Source organism: Paralichthys olivaceus, chromosome 6 (assembly GCF_024713975.1).
Source record: "Paralichthys olivaceus isolate ysfri-2021 chromosome 6, ASM2471397v2, whole genome shotgun sequence".
In the NCBI taxonomy this organism is placed as follows: Eukaryota; Metazoa; Chordata; class Actinopteri; order Pleuronectiformes; family Paralichthyidae; genus Paralichthys; species Paralichthys olivaceus.
The window spans coordinates 17,711,387-17,727,586 of NC_091098.1; the positions used below are offsets into that span (position 1 = coordinate 17,711,387).

Consider the following 16,200-nt stretch of genomic DNA (forward strand, 5'->3'; position numbering starts at 1 on the left):
TGCTTTCTAATGAAATGTGCTGTACAAATAAAACCTGCCTGCACTGGACTCCAAACAAACACAACAAAGGGCTGAATTTGGAGAAGATGAATGTGTCCACACTGGTCTGAAGGCTGATCCTTGTGGATGCTGGTTCCTGATGGGACCGTGAGTGTTGCCTGGGAGCCAGTGGACATGCGCAGTGGGTGAACATCGGGACTCCATTCCGTAGTGACAGTGAGGTTCGATACCCTGACATCCCGAGCAGCTGTCTGTCTGTGTCTGCTGTGGAACCTCCACCTGCCTCACCTACAATAATCCACCATGAGCGGGGATCACGGACACGGAGGCTCTCAGGTATGTGTCTTATATATTTGTCCTCTGCAGCAGTTTGCATGAATTCCTCAGCAATAACACAAGTGTCAAGTATCAACCATCTTGATGAAATAATGGTTCAGATCGTCACAAGTTGCATTTTTTAATCTTTGTAATTCCAGTGGAAACTTTGAGATCATGATCTTTTTGCAGCAGCAAAATACAAATGCATCTCTGTGTGACATGTTCGTGCCCATTGAAACTTGAATAAACCCGAGCTACCGGCATTTGCAAAATTGAGACATTAAAAACATCCTTTTTCTCACTTTGCAGGTCAATTCTGGAGCTAAAGGAAGCGGTAGGTCCTCTCATGAGACTTTCTATTCCCACCGATTAGGATTTCCAGTCGCAATCGTGGTGTGTGTGCTGATAGTTTTGCAAAAAAGGACAGAAATGGCGTCCCAGAGACTAAGTCCCTTCTCCTCCACTCTCTTGCGGCTATTGTTCAAAAAGAGGGTCTGAAACGTGCACTTGCGACCCCCGCATGTTTCACACGAGGGGCCGATCCGAACAGGCCCGGCGTCGTGTTCGTTTTGCACGCGTCAGATCGGTGGTACGTGTGTGCACATGAGGTGAATTTTGGAGCCGAAAGTGGCAAAATTGGGGCTGAGGACTTAGTCTCTGCGCCATTTTCTTTTTCTGTGGTGAGGCAGCCAGGGCGCCGACCAGCGCGCCGACTGTCTGCCGCGATATGGAGGCGAGAGCCGGGGAGCTCATCGCCTCTTCCCCGCCCGTATCTCACACCAGCAGCAGCCGCACTCTTCCCTCCACATCTGTGCAGGAGACATCCATGATCCATCCAACAGGGAATCCAAACACTCTGAAAGTCTCAAGTCACAGAGAACAAGTTGCACATGTTTAAAAGCCACAATGCCCTGAGCTGTATTTGTTATTAATTTTTTTTGTTGCAGAAATTAAAAAATCTGTCCACTCAGACACACGCATTAATAATAATGATAATAATAATAATACACTTTATTTAAATGGAACCTTTGAAAACATGGTTGCAAGTTTAGAATGAAAAAGGAAGGCAAACATTGGGAAACAGTAAAAAACAATTAAAAAGCAATTTGAAGATCAGATACAGAAATAAAAATAGTGAAAAACCAGATAAAATAAAACTAAATTATCAAATGATTAAAATAGACGGTAAGATCGGAACTAGGAGAACACACACACCTCTGAAGATGTGTTTTGAAGAGATATTTAAAAGGGGACAAGTGGATCACAACTAAATTACTTGGATATACAATATACCTAATCATATATACTACTATTATACTATTATTACTATTGTCATTACTGCTCCCCTCATCTCTGTCAGACATTTTCTTTTGTATAACTACTTGATACACCTCTCCATTCATGTTAGACGCTGTCTTTTCTCATCAATGTTGTATATATTGTTATTTTGCTGATGTGCTCTGCTACATGCAGCATCTTTTACACTTCTGTCGTCCTGGGAGAGGATCCCTCACATGTGGCTTTGAGGTTTTTCCTCAGGTTAATTGGTGTTTTTGTTTGTTTTTCCACATTCTCGCTGAGGGTAAAGAGCAGAGGATGTTCCACCTTGTTAAGACCGATGAGACAAATTGTGATTTGTGAATATGGGCTTCACAGATTAAGTATGACTGGTTTATTTGATTGATATGGAGTTTTCTAGACAGATCAACTCAGGTTGTTCCAAAGAGTGGGAGCCCTGACAGAAAAGGTCAGGTCACCTCTGGTCCTCATCCGACTGTAGAATGACAAGCAGGGCCTTCGACCTCAGGTTACGACCGGGCGCATATGGGGTCAAAAGTCCAGAATGGTTCTTAAAAGTTACCACAAAAAAAAAAATCCAATCAATTCTTAAATTTAATGGAAGCCAATATAGAGAAGCTAAAATCGCAGAGACATGCTCTCTTTTAGATTTACTGCTGCAACGCTGAGAGTCACTTTAATTTCTCTTGAAATCAATGTGTGGGTTTTATTAGCAGGGTTTTGTGTTCCTGTTTTCACATGACAATAGCAGGTAACACCGTTATTAAACTGCCATGACAACAGGGTGCCACGAGGTGATGATCAAGCCAAATCGGGTCTCCCTCAGGAGGGATTTCACCCAGCAGGAAATATTTTTAATATCAACACTCTTGTAAAACAGCAGCAGCAGCACAAGTATTTGAGAAGCTGCACGGAGAATATGAGAGTGATTATATCTCTCAAGTATTATCATCATCTCTCTATTAAAAATACATCAAACGTTGTATAACAGCTGAATAAAGGCTCTGCTATGATAAGTATTAGAGACAAAGAATGTTATTCATACAGTTGGACTATTACAGTCAATAGAAGCGTGCAAGCAGAAGTGGGCAAATAGCAGCCCAACAAAAACACTCGGCTCCACAATAAAAGCTGATGTTTTCCTTTTATTGTCAGCATCAAATCTTTTATATAATCCCCTCATAAAATCTACTGTGAGTAACAATATGTACACGGCTTATGGAAGTCTTAATATATATGACTTTGTAATGTCTGACAATAATCAATAAGTTGCTTTATCAACTAAAATACTTGATTAATTAAATAAAAAGGTGATCACAATATTAACAACAGCACTTGCAGTAAAATGTTAATGAAGACAGCCACTGTCATTTGTGGCTGCTGAAGCCCAGACCCACTCACTCAATCGAAAAATGACTTCTGCATTCAAATTGTATTCCAAAAACAAAAAATTAAATAGAATACATCAAAAATACTTAAATTATATTTTAATAATATATCCTGCATTGCAACAGCAACTATAAAACTATGTTGGCCCCTCATTGAACATTGGCCTGTGGCTTACCTTTTGTATAACAATGTCACTATCAACTATCAGCATCAAGTTCCTCTTTTCTTTAATGAGGCAAAAAACATCTCCAGCTTCACCATGCAGGTGTGTCAGGGAGTCATGGCTCAGCCACACACGCATGAACAAACTGTGGCACCTGAGAATATAGTTCACCTGCAAAACGAGCACAAGGGACAAAATGAATTATAACAAAGGGACACAACAGGAATACAGCGAGACGCAAAATACTACAAAGAGATGAATATTAACTACAAAGAGACACAGGATCATAGAGACGGACACAAAATAACTACAAATAACTTCAAACTCTCAGTCTGGGTGTATTACTCCTGTGTCTGTGCCCAGTTTCCTATGAACCTTGTGTGTTGTGTGTATCCTGATGGATAATTGGAGTGTGACTTCAACAGTAGTATGGAATATATAGAAGAAATTCTTTAATTATTGCCGCTGAACAAACGGATCTCTTCTTTGTATCGTAGACTCTCACAAACATAAAGACAAGCACAAAGACAAGGAGCACAGACACAAAGATCACAAGAGAGACAAGGAGCGGGAGAAGATCAAGCACAGCAACAGGTAGGATCTTTACATTTACATGTCTCTACTCCGAGTCGATGACCGGACAAATGCAGGTTTCTTAAGCTAGAATTGAGGTTTTGAAATCGCTTAAATACCCTGAAATGATCTCATCTCATATCACGTTCCATGTTCAACAATGCTTTGTTTTTACCAGCTGGAAATTCTGATGATTTGTTTGTTGAAGCTGAATATTTTTTGGGAATGATACAGTCAGGATCAAACATCGAAACTCAAGCTTGACATGAAAGCATCACAGCGAGCACTGCTGATTACTTTGAAACTGTTCTCAGACATGAACTTTGGAAACGTCCAGACATTATTCAGATGTTTTGGTTTATGTCACGACAATACTAATCACGGCCCTTACTGTCAAAAGCTCTTTATTCTTCTCTTCTGTCCAAGTTGACGTCTTCTTCTCCGTCTTCTACGTATCTGGCACCTCTTTTGTAATCCCTAGATATTTGTATTATTTCAGTTTTTTAACATCATCAACACTCTCACTTATTCTACGGACAATAACCTGCTGTGTTCTCACTTGGGGTCATTTTGACATTCTCCAGAGTTTTTACTTCTCACAGACAGCCCCTCTGGATAATTCCTGGAGACCATCCAGAGTTCAGTGCATGTCTGAAAGCAGCTTATAGAGCCCTGTCATGTTAAATCAGCAAACATACATCAAGCAGACTCCCTGAAATCTGCTTTTTATGAATGACATCTGTAGTGCATTTGTAATTTGAAACGCTGCGGCCGCTGCTTTGGTTTCTTTTTTGTGTTGTTGAAATATTTGCGGGCTGCGGTATATTAGCGGAGTCACGACTTTGGCCTGTCCTGCTGGCAGCTGTCAACAACTCCGTCAGTGTTTGTGTAAATGTTTGTATCTCTGGTGGTATGCTGCACCATCGCTAACGTCTTTCTTTGTGTCTGTGCGTCTGACCTCTTGCGCTTGATCTCCGACCTCTGCGGCTTCTGTTTCCCAGCGAACACAAGGAGCACGCCGAGAAGAAACACAGAGACAAAGAGAAGCTGAAGCACGGAGACGGCAGCGCAGACAAGCACAGGGAGAAGCATAAAGAGAAAGACAAGGACAAAGAGAGGAGGAGAGAAGAGAAGGTTTGTTCAGTCAGTCAGGGCTGTAGTAGAAATACAGTATCATCATTACTAAATAAATGTTCTGTTGCATCGACATTAAATATTTCTCTTATTATAATCACAATTATGTAGTGATTGAGATTTAAGTCCTGTGTTTATTGACATATTCCAAAGTCCTCCAGAGGTCGTCCTCATGAGAAAACAAACCATAAAACTAATAACAGAGACTTCAGCCTTCCATCAACTGATTATGAGTAAAAGTTTAAACGTTGCTGAAGTGCATTTTGATTATCAACGGAAGAGGAAATCCAATATTCTGTCTCCCACAGATCAAATCGTCCCACGCAGACAAGCCTAAAAAGGAGAAAGAGAATGGATATATGAGGTAAACAGCCTCGCTTTGTTATTTCTGATGTGAAGTAAAACGTCATTATGAAGCAGCTCAATTTCTTGAATGTGTGACTAAGGAACACGAGCCCCGCTGTCATTAAGGGCGAGCCTGAGGAAGACAACGGCTTCTACCCTTCTCCCCAAAACAACAAGTCCTTCAAACGAGAGTACGATGATGAAGAGTGGGTATCGTTCAAATTCATCTTAAATCACAGTCGTTATGTTTAAGATTTAATTTATTAATCTGCGTTCTGAAATTCAATTTCATTATCATACCACTGTTTACAGATTTGAATACAAGCCCAAAAAAGTCAAAACAGAACACGACAAAAAGGCAAAGAAGAGGAAACATGAGTATGAAGACGATGAGGAGGATGAGGTGCGTTTAGTTTTTTTCTCTATGTTATATTTGATAAATGCGTTGTCGGGTTCTCCTGCTGGAACGTCAGCTGCTAATGTTCTAAAGGTTCCTTATGTTCTCTCCAATAGTTTCAGGACATCAAGCCCAAAAAGAAGACAAAAGACAGAAAGGGAACAGAGGGAAAGAAAGCCAAAAAAGAGGAAGAGGAGAAGTGGAAATGGTCAGATCGGTTTGGGGGGGAAATTATAAATTTTATGCTTTGGGAAATCACACACAGAGATCATGTTTGTTGATTTGTTGTTTCTTTGATTAGGTGGGAGGAGGAAAGATACACCGACGGCTCCAAGTGGCGCTTCCTTGAACATAAAGGTCCAGTGTTCGCACCTCCGTACGAGCCCTTGCCCGGCAAAGTCAAATTTTTCTATGACGGTGAGTCTCTCTGTGTAAAACCTCAGTTCTGATTTATTTTAAATGATCTTTGCTCAGGGCTGAAGTATGATTTTTCTATATTTGTAGGTAAACCTTTGAAACTTAGTGCTCCTGCTGAAGAGGTAGCTACATTCTTCTCTAAGATGTTGGAGCATGAGTACACAACTAAGGACATCTTCAGGAAGAACTTCTTCAAGGACTGGAGGAAGGTGAGGACATGAGACAGGACACATTCAAGCATGTCAGTTTGAGCACGTGTGCCAGAACGTCCAGATGTTGTGCGGTTCAAGCATTCAAAATTGGGCTTCAGGCACGTTCCCTTTCATTTCAGGAAATGACATCAGAGGAGAAGTCAAAGATCACTGACCTGAACAAGTGCAACTTCAGTGAGATGAGCGAGTACTTCAAGGCCCAATCAGAAGCCAGGAAACAGATGTCAAAAGAAGAGAAACAGGTAGACGTGTGTTCCTGCAGACTCGCCCAGCTCCTGAACGCATCGTGCAATCTCTCATTGTGCTTTCATGTTTACACGCAGAAAATCAAAGAAGAGAACGAGAGGCTCCTCCAGGAGTACGGTTTCTGCGTCATGGACAACCACAAGGAGAGGATCGGCAACTTCCGCATCGAGCCACCGGGCCTCTTCCGGGGGCGAGGCGACCACCCGAAGATGGGCATGCTGAAACGCCGCATCAGACCCGAAGACATCATCATTAACTGTAGCAAGTAGGTAATCTCATTACAGTCGTTATCACCGGCCTCACTGCCATGAATGTCCATGCATCAGTCCATTATCCACACTGTTTGTCCTTAGAGGGTCTCAGGGGGAACTGGAGCCACACTGCCATGAATATTTCCATTTTGATTTCATCCTGCGGTCCACATGAAGAACTCAAAACATGTCTGAAAGCAGATATTATTTCGACCTTAGACCTTTTACCCCTGGTCCCGTCATACTGTTGTACATTCAGACATCTCACCCATCTTTCCTAGTTCAGCCTCTTTTTTCTTCTCCCCCTTTATCTTTTCCTCTATCCTCAGTTATGTTTATGTATTTACCCACAGAGGGAATCATTTTCTTTTTCATCTCTGCGCTCCCGTGCCTCCAGGGCAGTGTGTATGAGAATAGTTTATGGAAAAGCTCATTTGATGCAATCACAGGGATGCCATTAAAATAATGTACGTGCTGCACGTGGCATGAGCAGCACAGTATGGCAGATGTATCGCTGACACACACTCACATGTCGGGACTGTGTCAGAGGTGGTCTTCCTCTCCTGCTGCATGAGTGTGCGAACAATAACACAGCTCAGGGAGGACATGTCGACCCCCACACAAAGGTCACAGTTGGGTTTGCCTTACCGTAACATTTCTCTGTTCGCTATTGTTCCATAGCTGCAGTGTTAATAATTTCATTTACATCTACCATTTACATCTACCTCCCTCTCTGCAGGGACTCCAAGCACCCCAAACCTCCCGCAGGGAAAAAATGGAAGGAGGTTCGCCATGACAACAAGGTGACCTGGCTGGCGTCTTGGACGGAGAACATCCAGGGCTCCATCAAGTACATCATGTTGAATCCCAGCTCCAGGATTAAGGTAGCTGTGGTCTCAGGAGTGAGCCTCCAGCCTCGGTTTTGTTTTAATCTTGATGTGAGGATATATTTATTTTTGCAACTTTTCCCGTGATAACAAACAATAATCAGCTGTTTGTGTGTTTGTGCAGGGGGAGAAGGACTGGCAGAAGTACGAGACGGCCCGGCGGTTGAAGAAGTGTGTGGATCGCATCCGAAACCAATACAGAGATGACTGGAAATCCAAAGAGATGAGGATCAGGCAGAGAGCGGTGGCGCTGTATTTCATAGACAAAGTGAGTAAAACAGACAGTAGAACTAATATAATAACAAATATTAATAGTAATGGCTCTCAGTTGAGCACATGTCTCTACCAAGGCCAAACTGTACTCGTGAATTCCGCACCAAATCTGTCACATTGGTTTTGACATTTCTAAAAACTTTTGAAGATGCATATAAACAGTTTATTCCCCATTGAATCCACATTATCTCTGCTACACGTTGGCGATAGTCAGGCTGGAAAAATTCCTACCGCTCTGTGAAACCATTTAAATCGCTAGCTCAGAACTTTTAATTGGAGCTGCACCAAATTGCACACTCATACATATCAGTCTCCTAAATATGCCAGATATTTACCATCACGATTCATTCTTTGTTCCCTGAGAAATTGGTAAAAATGTCAAAAATAAACCATCTCAATCTCAAAATACTTAAGAAAGAGAAAAACTATTCCTGGATCTCCTCCTTGGAATTGTTGGAACTGTTGGGATTGACAGTTTACATTTTTTTGCAGACTTTCATCTAAGGTTACAGAATAAATCTTGAGAGGATGCTTCACACCCAAATGTAAATAAAGATCACAAATGTATGGCATTTCCCTTGTAGCTGGCACTGAGGGCTGGAAATGAAAAGGAGGAAGGTGAGACTGCGGACACCGTCGGCTGTTGCTCGCTGCGGGTGGAGCACATCAAACTTTACCCCAAACTGGACGAGCAGGAGTACGTGGTGGAGTTTGACTTCTTGGGTAAAGACTCCATCCGGTACTACAACAAGATCCCAGTGGAGAAGAGGGTAAGACACGAGGGACTCAGGGAAAATGGAGGGAGAGGGAGAGGCGTTAAAGACAGAAGTGGAAGGAGAATGAGGACATAACTGGTTTTATGAGGGTGGTGCATGTGGCAGTGGTGTGAAGTTAATGTTAATGAGATAAGGAGTTGCTTTGCTGAAGAGGATGTTTGCACACACAGGTGATCAGGCTCTAAAAGCTTTCCGCCTGCACGGCCTCAGAGGGTGGTCTGTTTCCTGCTATTACTGAAGTCTACACACACAGACACACACAGACACACACAAACAAACAAACACACACACACACACACACACACACACACACACACAAACTAGATGTGCTATTTTCACGTCAAATTCATCAAGAAACCCTGCACTATCATTTCGTCTACACTTCCACTGTGCATCCCCACCTACATTTAGAAGTCAATACAAAAAACACTAACCACCTACAATTTAGGATTAATGTAGCACCCTCATCTGGGAGAAATGTGACACTACATACATGAACACATCATTTTGAATGTGTGTGTTTTCATGCTCTGTAAATAATTGCTGATTTCTTAACAGGTTTTTAAAAACCTCCAGTTGTTTCTGGAGAACAAGCAGCCAGAAGACGACCTCTTCGACAGGCTCAATGTAAGAACCACATGTGAATATCTGCCTCCAGGGCCTCGCTGTAAAAGTGAATTGTTAAGATTAACAATCAGAATCTCTGTGTGTGTTTATCCTAACTCTGCTGTCTCTTGCCCCCCCACCATACAGACGTCTATTCTGAATAAACACCTGCAGGAGCTGATGGATGGACTGACCGCAAAGGTGTTTCGTACTTACAACGCCTCCATCACTCTGCAACAGCAGCTCAAGGAACTTTCCTGCTGTAAGTGAAAGGAGCTTCAGTCAGTTAAAGAAGGGAATTGATGTTTTATGATATTGATTCTTTTTCATATGGTTTTTATGACTAAAATGTTTATAAGTTTAGACACATTAGATTTGACATAATTACAGTTGGAGACTGAAAGACAATGATTGGTCTTTAAATGTTTCTAAAATGCATAAAACTGTTTTTTTGGAAACTAAACTCATTGCTGTAATCTCAATAGAGGATTCCACCAGTTAACATAAATCATAATGGTAAAATACTACAGATCACCATAACGATCATGATCGATGATTGCAATCTGTTTATTTTGACGAGGACAGATAATGTACAACTAAACTTACCTGACAGGGTATAAAAGAAATAAATATCACTCATACTTTCTCCAACACAAATCATATATATCATAGATTTGTATAATTACATTGAGAAAATCTCTCTGTATTGAGGATCCAGTTACTGTTCTTCTAATTTGCTGTGTATGAATAAAATGTATTGTGCCTATAAATGCATAAGCAGCAGTATTTGGGTCAGTGATTTCAAATTCCAGTGGTTTTAAACCTCTCCCACCTTGCTGTGTTATTGTTGGGCCTCCAGCTGATGACAGCATCCCGGCCAAGATCCTGTCCTACAATCGAGCTAACCGGGCGGTGGCCATCCTCTGTAACCACCAGAGAGCTCCACCCAAAACATTTGAGAAGTCCATGCAAAACCTCCAGACCAAGGTAATCCCCCCCCCCCCCCCCCCCCCTCGCTGTTACAAATTACTTCAGCTTTGTTGTCCTCTCCCAAGAAATGATGTCTTGGTGTTATCTTGATTGCCTGGACAACTGTGATAAAGATAAAGTTCCCTGTCGACGCAAATTTGTTGTGATTGCAGATTGACGAGAAACAAGCTCAACTGTCTGCGGCCAGGAAGCAGCTGAAGGCTGCGAAGTCCGATCACAAGGCTTCACACGATGACAAGAGCAAAAAGTAAGAACACCTGAGCTCTGCTGAGACAAATACAGTTTTATCTGCTAACTTCCTCATCCCACGTGGAATATAAGGCCACAGAGTTTATGATGTTTAGAGAATCGCTTTTTATGCCTTTGCGCCTGCAACAGTCAGAGGCTTTATGTTTTCAGGATATCTTAAGAATGCCTCGAGGGAATTTCCTCAAATTTGGTACAAATATTCACTTAGACTCAAGGATGAAGTGACTAGATTTTGGTCCAAGGTCAAGATCACAGTGTCCTCACAAAGTTTGTATATGTATTTCTCGAACATGATATCTGAAGATCAGCTTGAGGGGATGTCCTCAAATTTGGGACATACTTTCACTTGGACTCAGAGATGAACTGATTAGATTTTGGTGCCGCAGTGCGGTAATTCTAGTTCAATTCTTTCTCCATATCTCTCTCTTGTCCATGTGCCTCTCTCTCTCTCTCTCTCTCTCTCTCTCTCTCTTGTCCATGTGCCTCTCTCTCTCTCTCTCTCTCTCTCTCTCTCTCTTTCTGTGTTAATTCCTCCCTGTGTGTATCTTTGTGTCTCTCTCAGGACCGTGGAGGTGAAGCGTAAAGCTGTGCAGAGGATAGAGGAGCAGCTGATGAAGCTCCAGGTTCAGGCCACAGACAGAGAGGAGAACAAGCAAATTGCTCTGGGCACCTCCAAGCTCAACTATTTGGATCCACGCATCTCTGTCGCCTGGTATTTATGATAGACATTGCTTACCTGTGTTTATTAACTTCCAGATATTATTCCATCACAAATCTCATTACAGTATAAACAAAACCCTGTGACATTTAATGAGTAAACCACCTACTGTTTAATGGGCCATATTTGTCTGGGCAAGTGGGTGGGTGGCTTGTGGGGGCTGCATATCTACCTTGGTGACAGAAAGGCAGGAAATGCTCTTGCATTGTAGGAAAAGGAGCAGCACAAGCAAAAAAGCTAACGGCTGCAGAAGGAAAATAAGAGGAAGAAAAGCGTGTGAGTGCGAGGAACAATGGGGTTTGTTTCTAAAAAACCAGGGAGCGTCCCCAAACAGTGCTCCTTCCTCCATGTGGGAAGTCAATGAGGTGCTGTCTGTGGCTGAATGGAGGGCCAGGCCACAGAGAGCAGGGAACAGTGGTCTGCCCTCGCTAACCCATGCCCCACAGCTATTTCTGGAGAGTCTCCTCCTCAAGCACAATGGAGAGAGGAATGCTCCGTGTTTTGCCCGGTTGTAAAGTGTAAGGGACGGGGTCCCCCTCACAGGGTGGTGCATGGGAACCTGGTCTGTGGTAGTATGTGTGTGAATATGTGTAACAGAGATGAAAACACTTGAGTTGAGTCGGGCTGATTGGTCGTGGGGCTGTCGTGTTTTTCTGTCATGCAGTGAGTATAGTAAGTTTAGGTTCAGCTGCCAAAAACAATGTGTTCTTGTGACTTGTCAGTTAAAAAAACTCATTTTGAATTAATATTTATTTTTTATTTATATAATTTATTAGCAGTCCAACGTGAGCTGTTCCATCACCACCATTTTCAGTAGCTCCCTCATTATGTGGTATATTTTATTACCTCCGACAAGGATGCTTTTTTTTGCCCCTGTCCGTTTGTCAGTTTTTCCGCAGGATTACGTAAAAACTACTGAACAGATTTCAAAGAAAATTGGTGAAAGGATGGGACATGGGCCAAGAACGAATCCATTCAATTTATACATGGATCCTGACAATGGGGCAGATCCAGAAATTTAGTTTCACTTTCTTTAACATTGTGAGACGGGGTGTTTTTCACATTTCCACCGATTTCCCAGAGATTAATTCATTCATATCCATTTAAAATCTGTGACATGCTGTGTAAAACTAGAATCGAGCTCAGGTGTTCCTGCACAGGGACGTGCTGAGAATGGGAAACACTTAAAGGTCCAGTGTGTAAGATTTAGGTGAAAGGGAACTATTGGCAGAAATTTAATGAAGAATAATCCTCATGATACAGTGTGTAGTATTTTGTGATATCTAGTGTTGAAATTGCATGTTGCAGCTGAACACCGCTCACCTTCTAAACATAAAGAAGAACCTGTGGTAGCTTCAGTTGTCATAAAAACTCAAAAGGTGTTTAGTTTGTTCAGTCTGGCCTAATGTAAAAAACATGGCGGCCTCCATAGAGAGGGTCCCCTCGCTGTAAATATAAAGTATTTAAATACAAAGGGTCTTTTCTGGGGTAAAGAAAACTACAGTTCATACGATTTAGATGAAATGAACTAGTGAAAACATCATGAGGATTATTCTACATTAAATATCTGCCAATAGTTCAATTTCACCTAAATCTTACTGGACCTTTAGATATGGAGTGCATTCCCCATAGGTTAGGTTTGTGTGAGGCCCTGGTATTATGCAAGCTGGCTCGTAGTTTTAAGCAATGAGTTAAAACCAGGTCTAATCTCCTCAGGCAAGGAGTTCAAGAGCCTCTGGGTCCTGATTGAAATAAAGCCTGTTTACCCTTCGTTTCAAGCAAGTGTTGGTTAGATCTCGATAAAAACTTGGAGCATAGGGAGTCGGCCAGACTGTGCTGAGCTTTAAAGTTTTTAAAAGAAACTTAAAATCAATCCTGAATTCAACTGACAGCCAATGAAGAGAGTTCAGTTATTAAAAAAAAAAGCAAACAAGCAGTGGTCATGAATCAAGTTCATCAACTAAGAGCGGAAGATTCTCTGTTGACATCTGACTCACTGTCTAGTGCACTTCATGGAATTTCCCATATATGAATAATAACAAGTCATTTTTAGCCTTTAATGCAACTGTGTCCTTTCCTCTCTTCTCCTCTCTCCTCTCTCCTCTCTCCTCTCTTCTCCTCTCTTCTCCTCTCCAGGTGCAAGAAGTGGAGCGTTCCCATTGAGAAGATCTACAACAAAACCCAGAGGGAGAAGTTTGCTTGGGCAATCGACATGGCTGAGAAGGACTATGAGTTTTAAAGACACTTCACGTTTTACCTTTTTATACCCGAGCCTTTGATTGTAAAGATGGTTCGTAGTCAAGCGATCACAGTTGCTGTGGTCACTGCAGGGCTGTGAGGGAGGACCATGGATTGATAATTATGTATATATACAGTATATATGCATATATATGAACTGGTTGTGAATTTAGGAAAATAACTTCAACTATGTGGCCAAGCTGGTGAAGAGTGTTGCTCTTAAAAAAATACAAAATCACAGTAGTGTGTATGTAGCTGCGGGTACCTGCCCATGATGAAACAACGATGAACATGAGTATTATCAACGGTACTGAAATTTGAAAGCCATCCGATTTATTGAGACATTCTATATTGTCATAGAATAATGAATGAATTAGGAATTGTTTGTATGGGGGGTTTGTGAGAGGCAACACGAGAGAGGTGATAACCTGATGAATTTCAATTTGTGTGATGAATCTTAACCCTATGCTCATGTAATTATTAGCACACAGAATGTCATTGTTTTCATTTAGTTTGCTGTTTATTTCAGGGATGTACATATTTTAAGCCATTTTTTCAGCTACTATGATGCTTTTTTTTAATGTTTGCATTGTCAACAAAAAGCTCTTCATTGCTCATATGCAACATGTGAATGCCTGTGTGTGTGTGTGTGTGTGTGTGTGTGTGTGTGTGTGTGTGTGTGTGTGTCTGTGTGTGTTTGTGTGTCCACAGTTTTACAGTGAGCTCCTCTAAGTTATTTGAAACTGCCGCAGTAGAGCTTCATGTTCTGTGTGTCCGACCTAAAAGAGACATGTTTTCCAAGAGGGATGTGAATATTGCCAAAGCAAAAAAAAAACTTTTATCATTGTAGTGAACAGTTTTGGCAGAAAGTGTCTTCTTCAAATTGATTTCCAAATGTGAATCGACATTATAACGTTTGTCATTTATATTTCCTGCTATTTAAACATGGATCACACATCTCCCCGATTGGTCGAGTGCTTTCTTGTCTTGAGCTTTGTAGTCTTCAGAATAAAACATCAACTGAGTCTTTTTACAGCTTCTGTGGTTGAAAATAGGATTGAAACAGCTGACTCATGCTCTCAAGTAAACAAAGAGAAACTAAATCCTGTCAAAGTCAATCAACAGTGAGCAGTCGAGCCATTCGCCCCAATAACACACCTCAAAGATAATCGATTAATCAATACTAATCCCTTTTTATTCAGTTGTATTCATCCCTAAAAGAGAAATTATCAAAGTGAACGTATTTTCACAGGAAGGAAGAAGAAAAGAAAACAAAGCGAACAAACATAACAGTAAGATTTTTCTGTTAAAAATTAAAGTTGTGATTAAGAGTTATATTAACATTTAAAAAATAAAGTTGCCTGTTATTTGATGAAGGTGATAAAGAGGGCACAGTAGTGATGATGGGGGGGGGGGGGGGGAGGGACTCTAAGATGCAGATAACAGGCTCCTATTGGACGGATGAGCTGTGTAAAGTGAACTGATCTAATCTGAGCTGATACCGGAGGTTGAGAACGGCTCCAAAATAAATGCATGAAGGTGTTTTCTGCCACGTTCAACTCCTCAGTAGACATGAATATATATATATATATATATATATATATATATATATAGGGAGAGAGCTCAGTAAAAATGACAAAAGGCCTAAGTAGTTAAATGGGTCAGTAATCTAAAGCCTTAAGTCCTGTCTCTTCCAATATACCGCTAAACTAAATTAGGATCATAATTTATCCTTTTTATGGCAGGTCATCCAAAATATTTCACAAAGGACAGTGCAGGAAATCCATAAACACAAACCTGAGAAAGAGTTCTGAGCTGAAAAATGACATCTGTCTCCCCTTACATATGGATGAGTTGATGTAAAAGAGTTGTTCAGTCAATACCTGTCTAACCTTTATTTACATGTAAATACAAAAATATACAAAACACTTATGTATCCAGCCACGTATCCTGTCATCTTTGATGCACTTTATGAGTTGAAATTCTAATGTGGCAGAAAGGCGAAAACTATATTTTTGTTGTAATCTATTTGAATGTAATGTAATGAAGATAAAAAAAGGTCTAAACAAGATGTGGCTATGCTTTGCTGGTGCTCCTCAGTGTTGAGTATAAAGTAGAAATAAATAAACAAACACATAAACAAATAAATGTACAAATACAGAAATAAATGAACAATTGTAGGAATAAACAAATAAAACAGAAATACAGAGATAAATGAAAACATTTAGGAATCAATCAATCAATAGATAGACAAGTATATAAATGAATAACTAGCAACATCATTGCAAAACGTATTTATTCATTTGTGTTTCCCTACATTTATTTATTTATTAATTAGTTAATTGTGTATTCCTTCATTAATGAATTTATGTATTTATTTGTGTATTACTAAATGTGCTTGTGTGTGTATCTCTTAAATCATTTATTTGTATATTGATGTATTTATTTGTATTTTGATGTATTTATTTGTATTTTGATGTATTTGATGTATTTATTTGTATATTGATGTATTTGATGTATTTATTTGTATATTGATGTATTTATTTGTATATTGATGTATTTGATGTATTTATTTGTATATTGATGTATTTATTTGTATATTGATGTATTTGATGTATTTATTTGTATATTGATGTATTTATTTGTATATTGATGTATTTGATGTATTTATTTGTATATTGATGTATTTATTTGTATATTGATGTATTTATTTGTATAT

The 16,200-nt window shown here is 40.4% G+C and overlaps 1 protein-coding gene across 1 annotated transcript; it reads left to right on the forward strand.

Moving 5' to 3' along the window:
• Window positions 1-178: 178 nt before the first annotated feature.
• Window positions 179-13,616, forward strand: top1b (DNA topoisomerase Ib). Its single transcript, XM_069527149.1, has 21 exons — window positions 179-336; window positions 628-652; window positions 3,667-3,763; window positions 4,744-4,876; window positions 5,185-5,240; window positions 5,323-5,427; window positions 5,534-5,624; window positions 5,735-5,826; window positions 5,920-6,035; window positions 6,123-6,244; window positions 6,367-6,489; window positions 6,571-6,758; window positions 7,484-7,628; window positions 7,756-7,899; window positions 8,489-8,674; window positions 9,239-9,307; window positions 9,434-9,548; window positions 10,146-10,273; window positions 10,429-10,523; window positions 11,088-11,237; window positions 13,380-13,616. The coding sequence occupies exons 1-21, from the start codon at window positions 304-306 to the stop codon at window positions 13,480-13,482; spliced, it is 2,316 nt and encodes a 771-aa protein (XP_069383250.1). The 5' UTR covers window positions 179-303; the 3' UTR covers window positions 13,483-13,616.
• The last annotated feature ends 2,584 nt before the right edge of the window (window positions 13,617-16,200 follow it).

Coding starts and splice junctions, on each gene's coding strand:
- top1b (XM_069527149.1), top strand. CDS start 304: ATGAGCGGGGATCACGGACACGGAGGCTCTCAG. Junction 6,759..7,483: donor ATCATCATTAACTGTAGCAA/GTAGGTAATCTC, acceptor CCCTCTCTGCAG/GGACTCCAAGCACCCCAAAC. Junction 8,675..9,238: donor AGATCCCAGTGGAGAAGAGG/GTAAGACACGAG, acceptor ATTTCTTAACAG/GTTTTTAAAAACCTCCAGTT.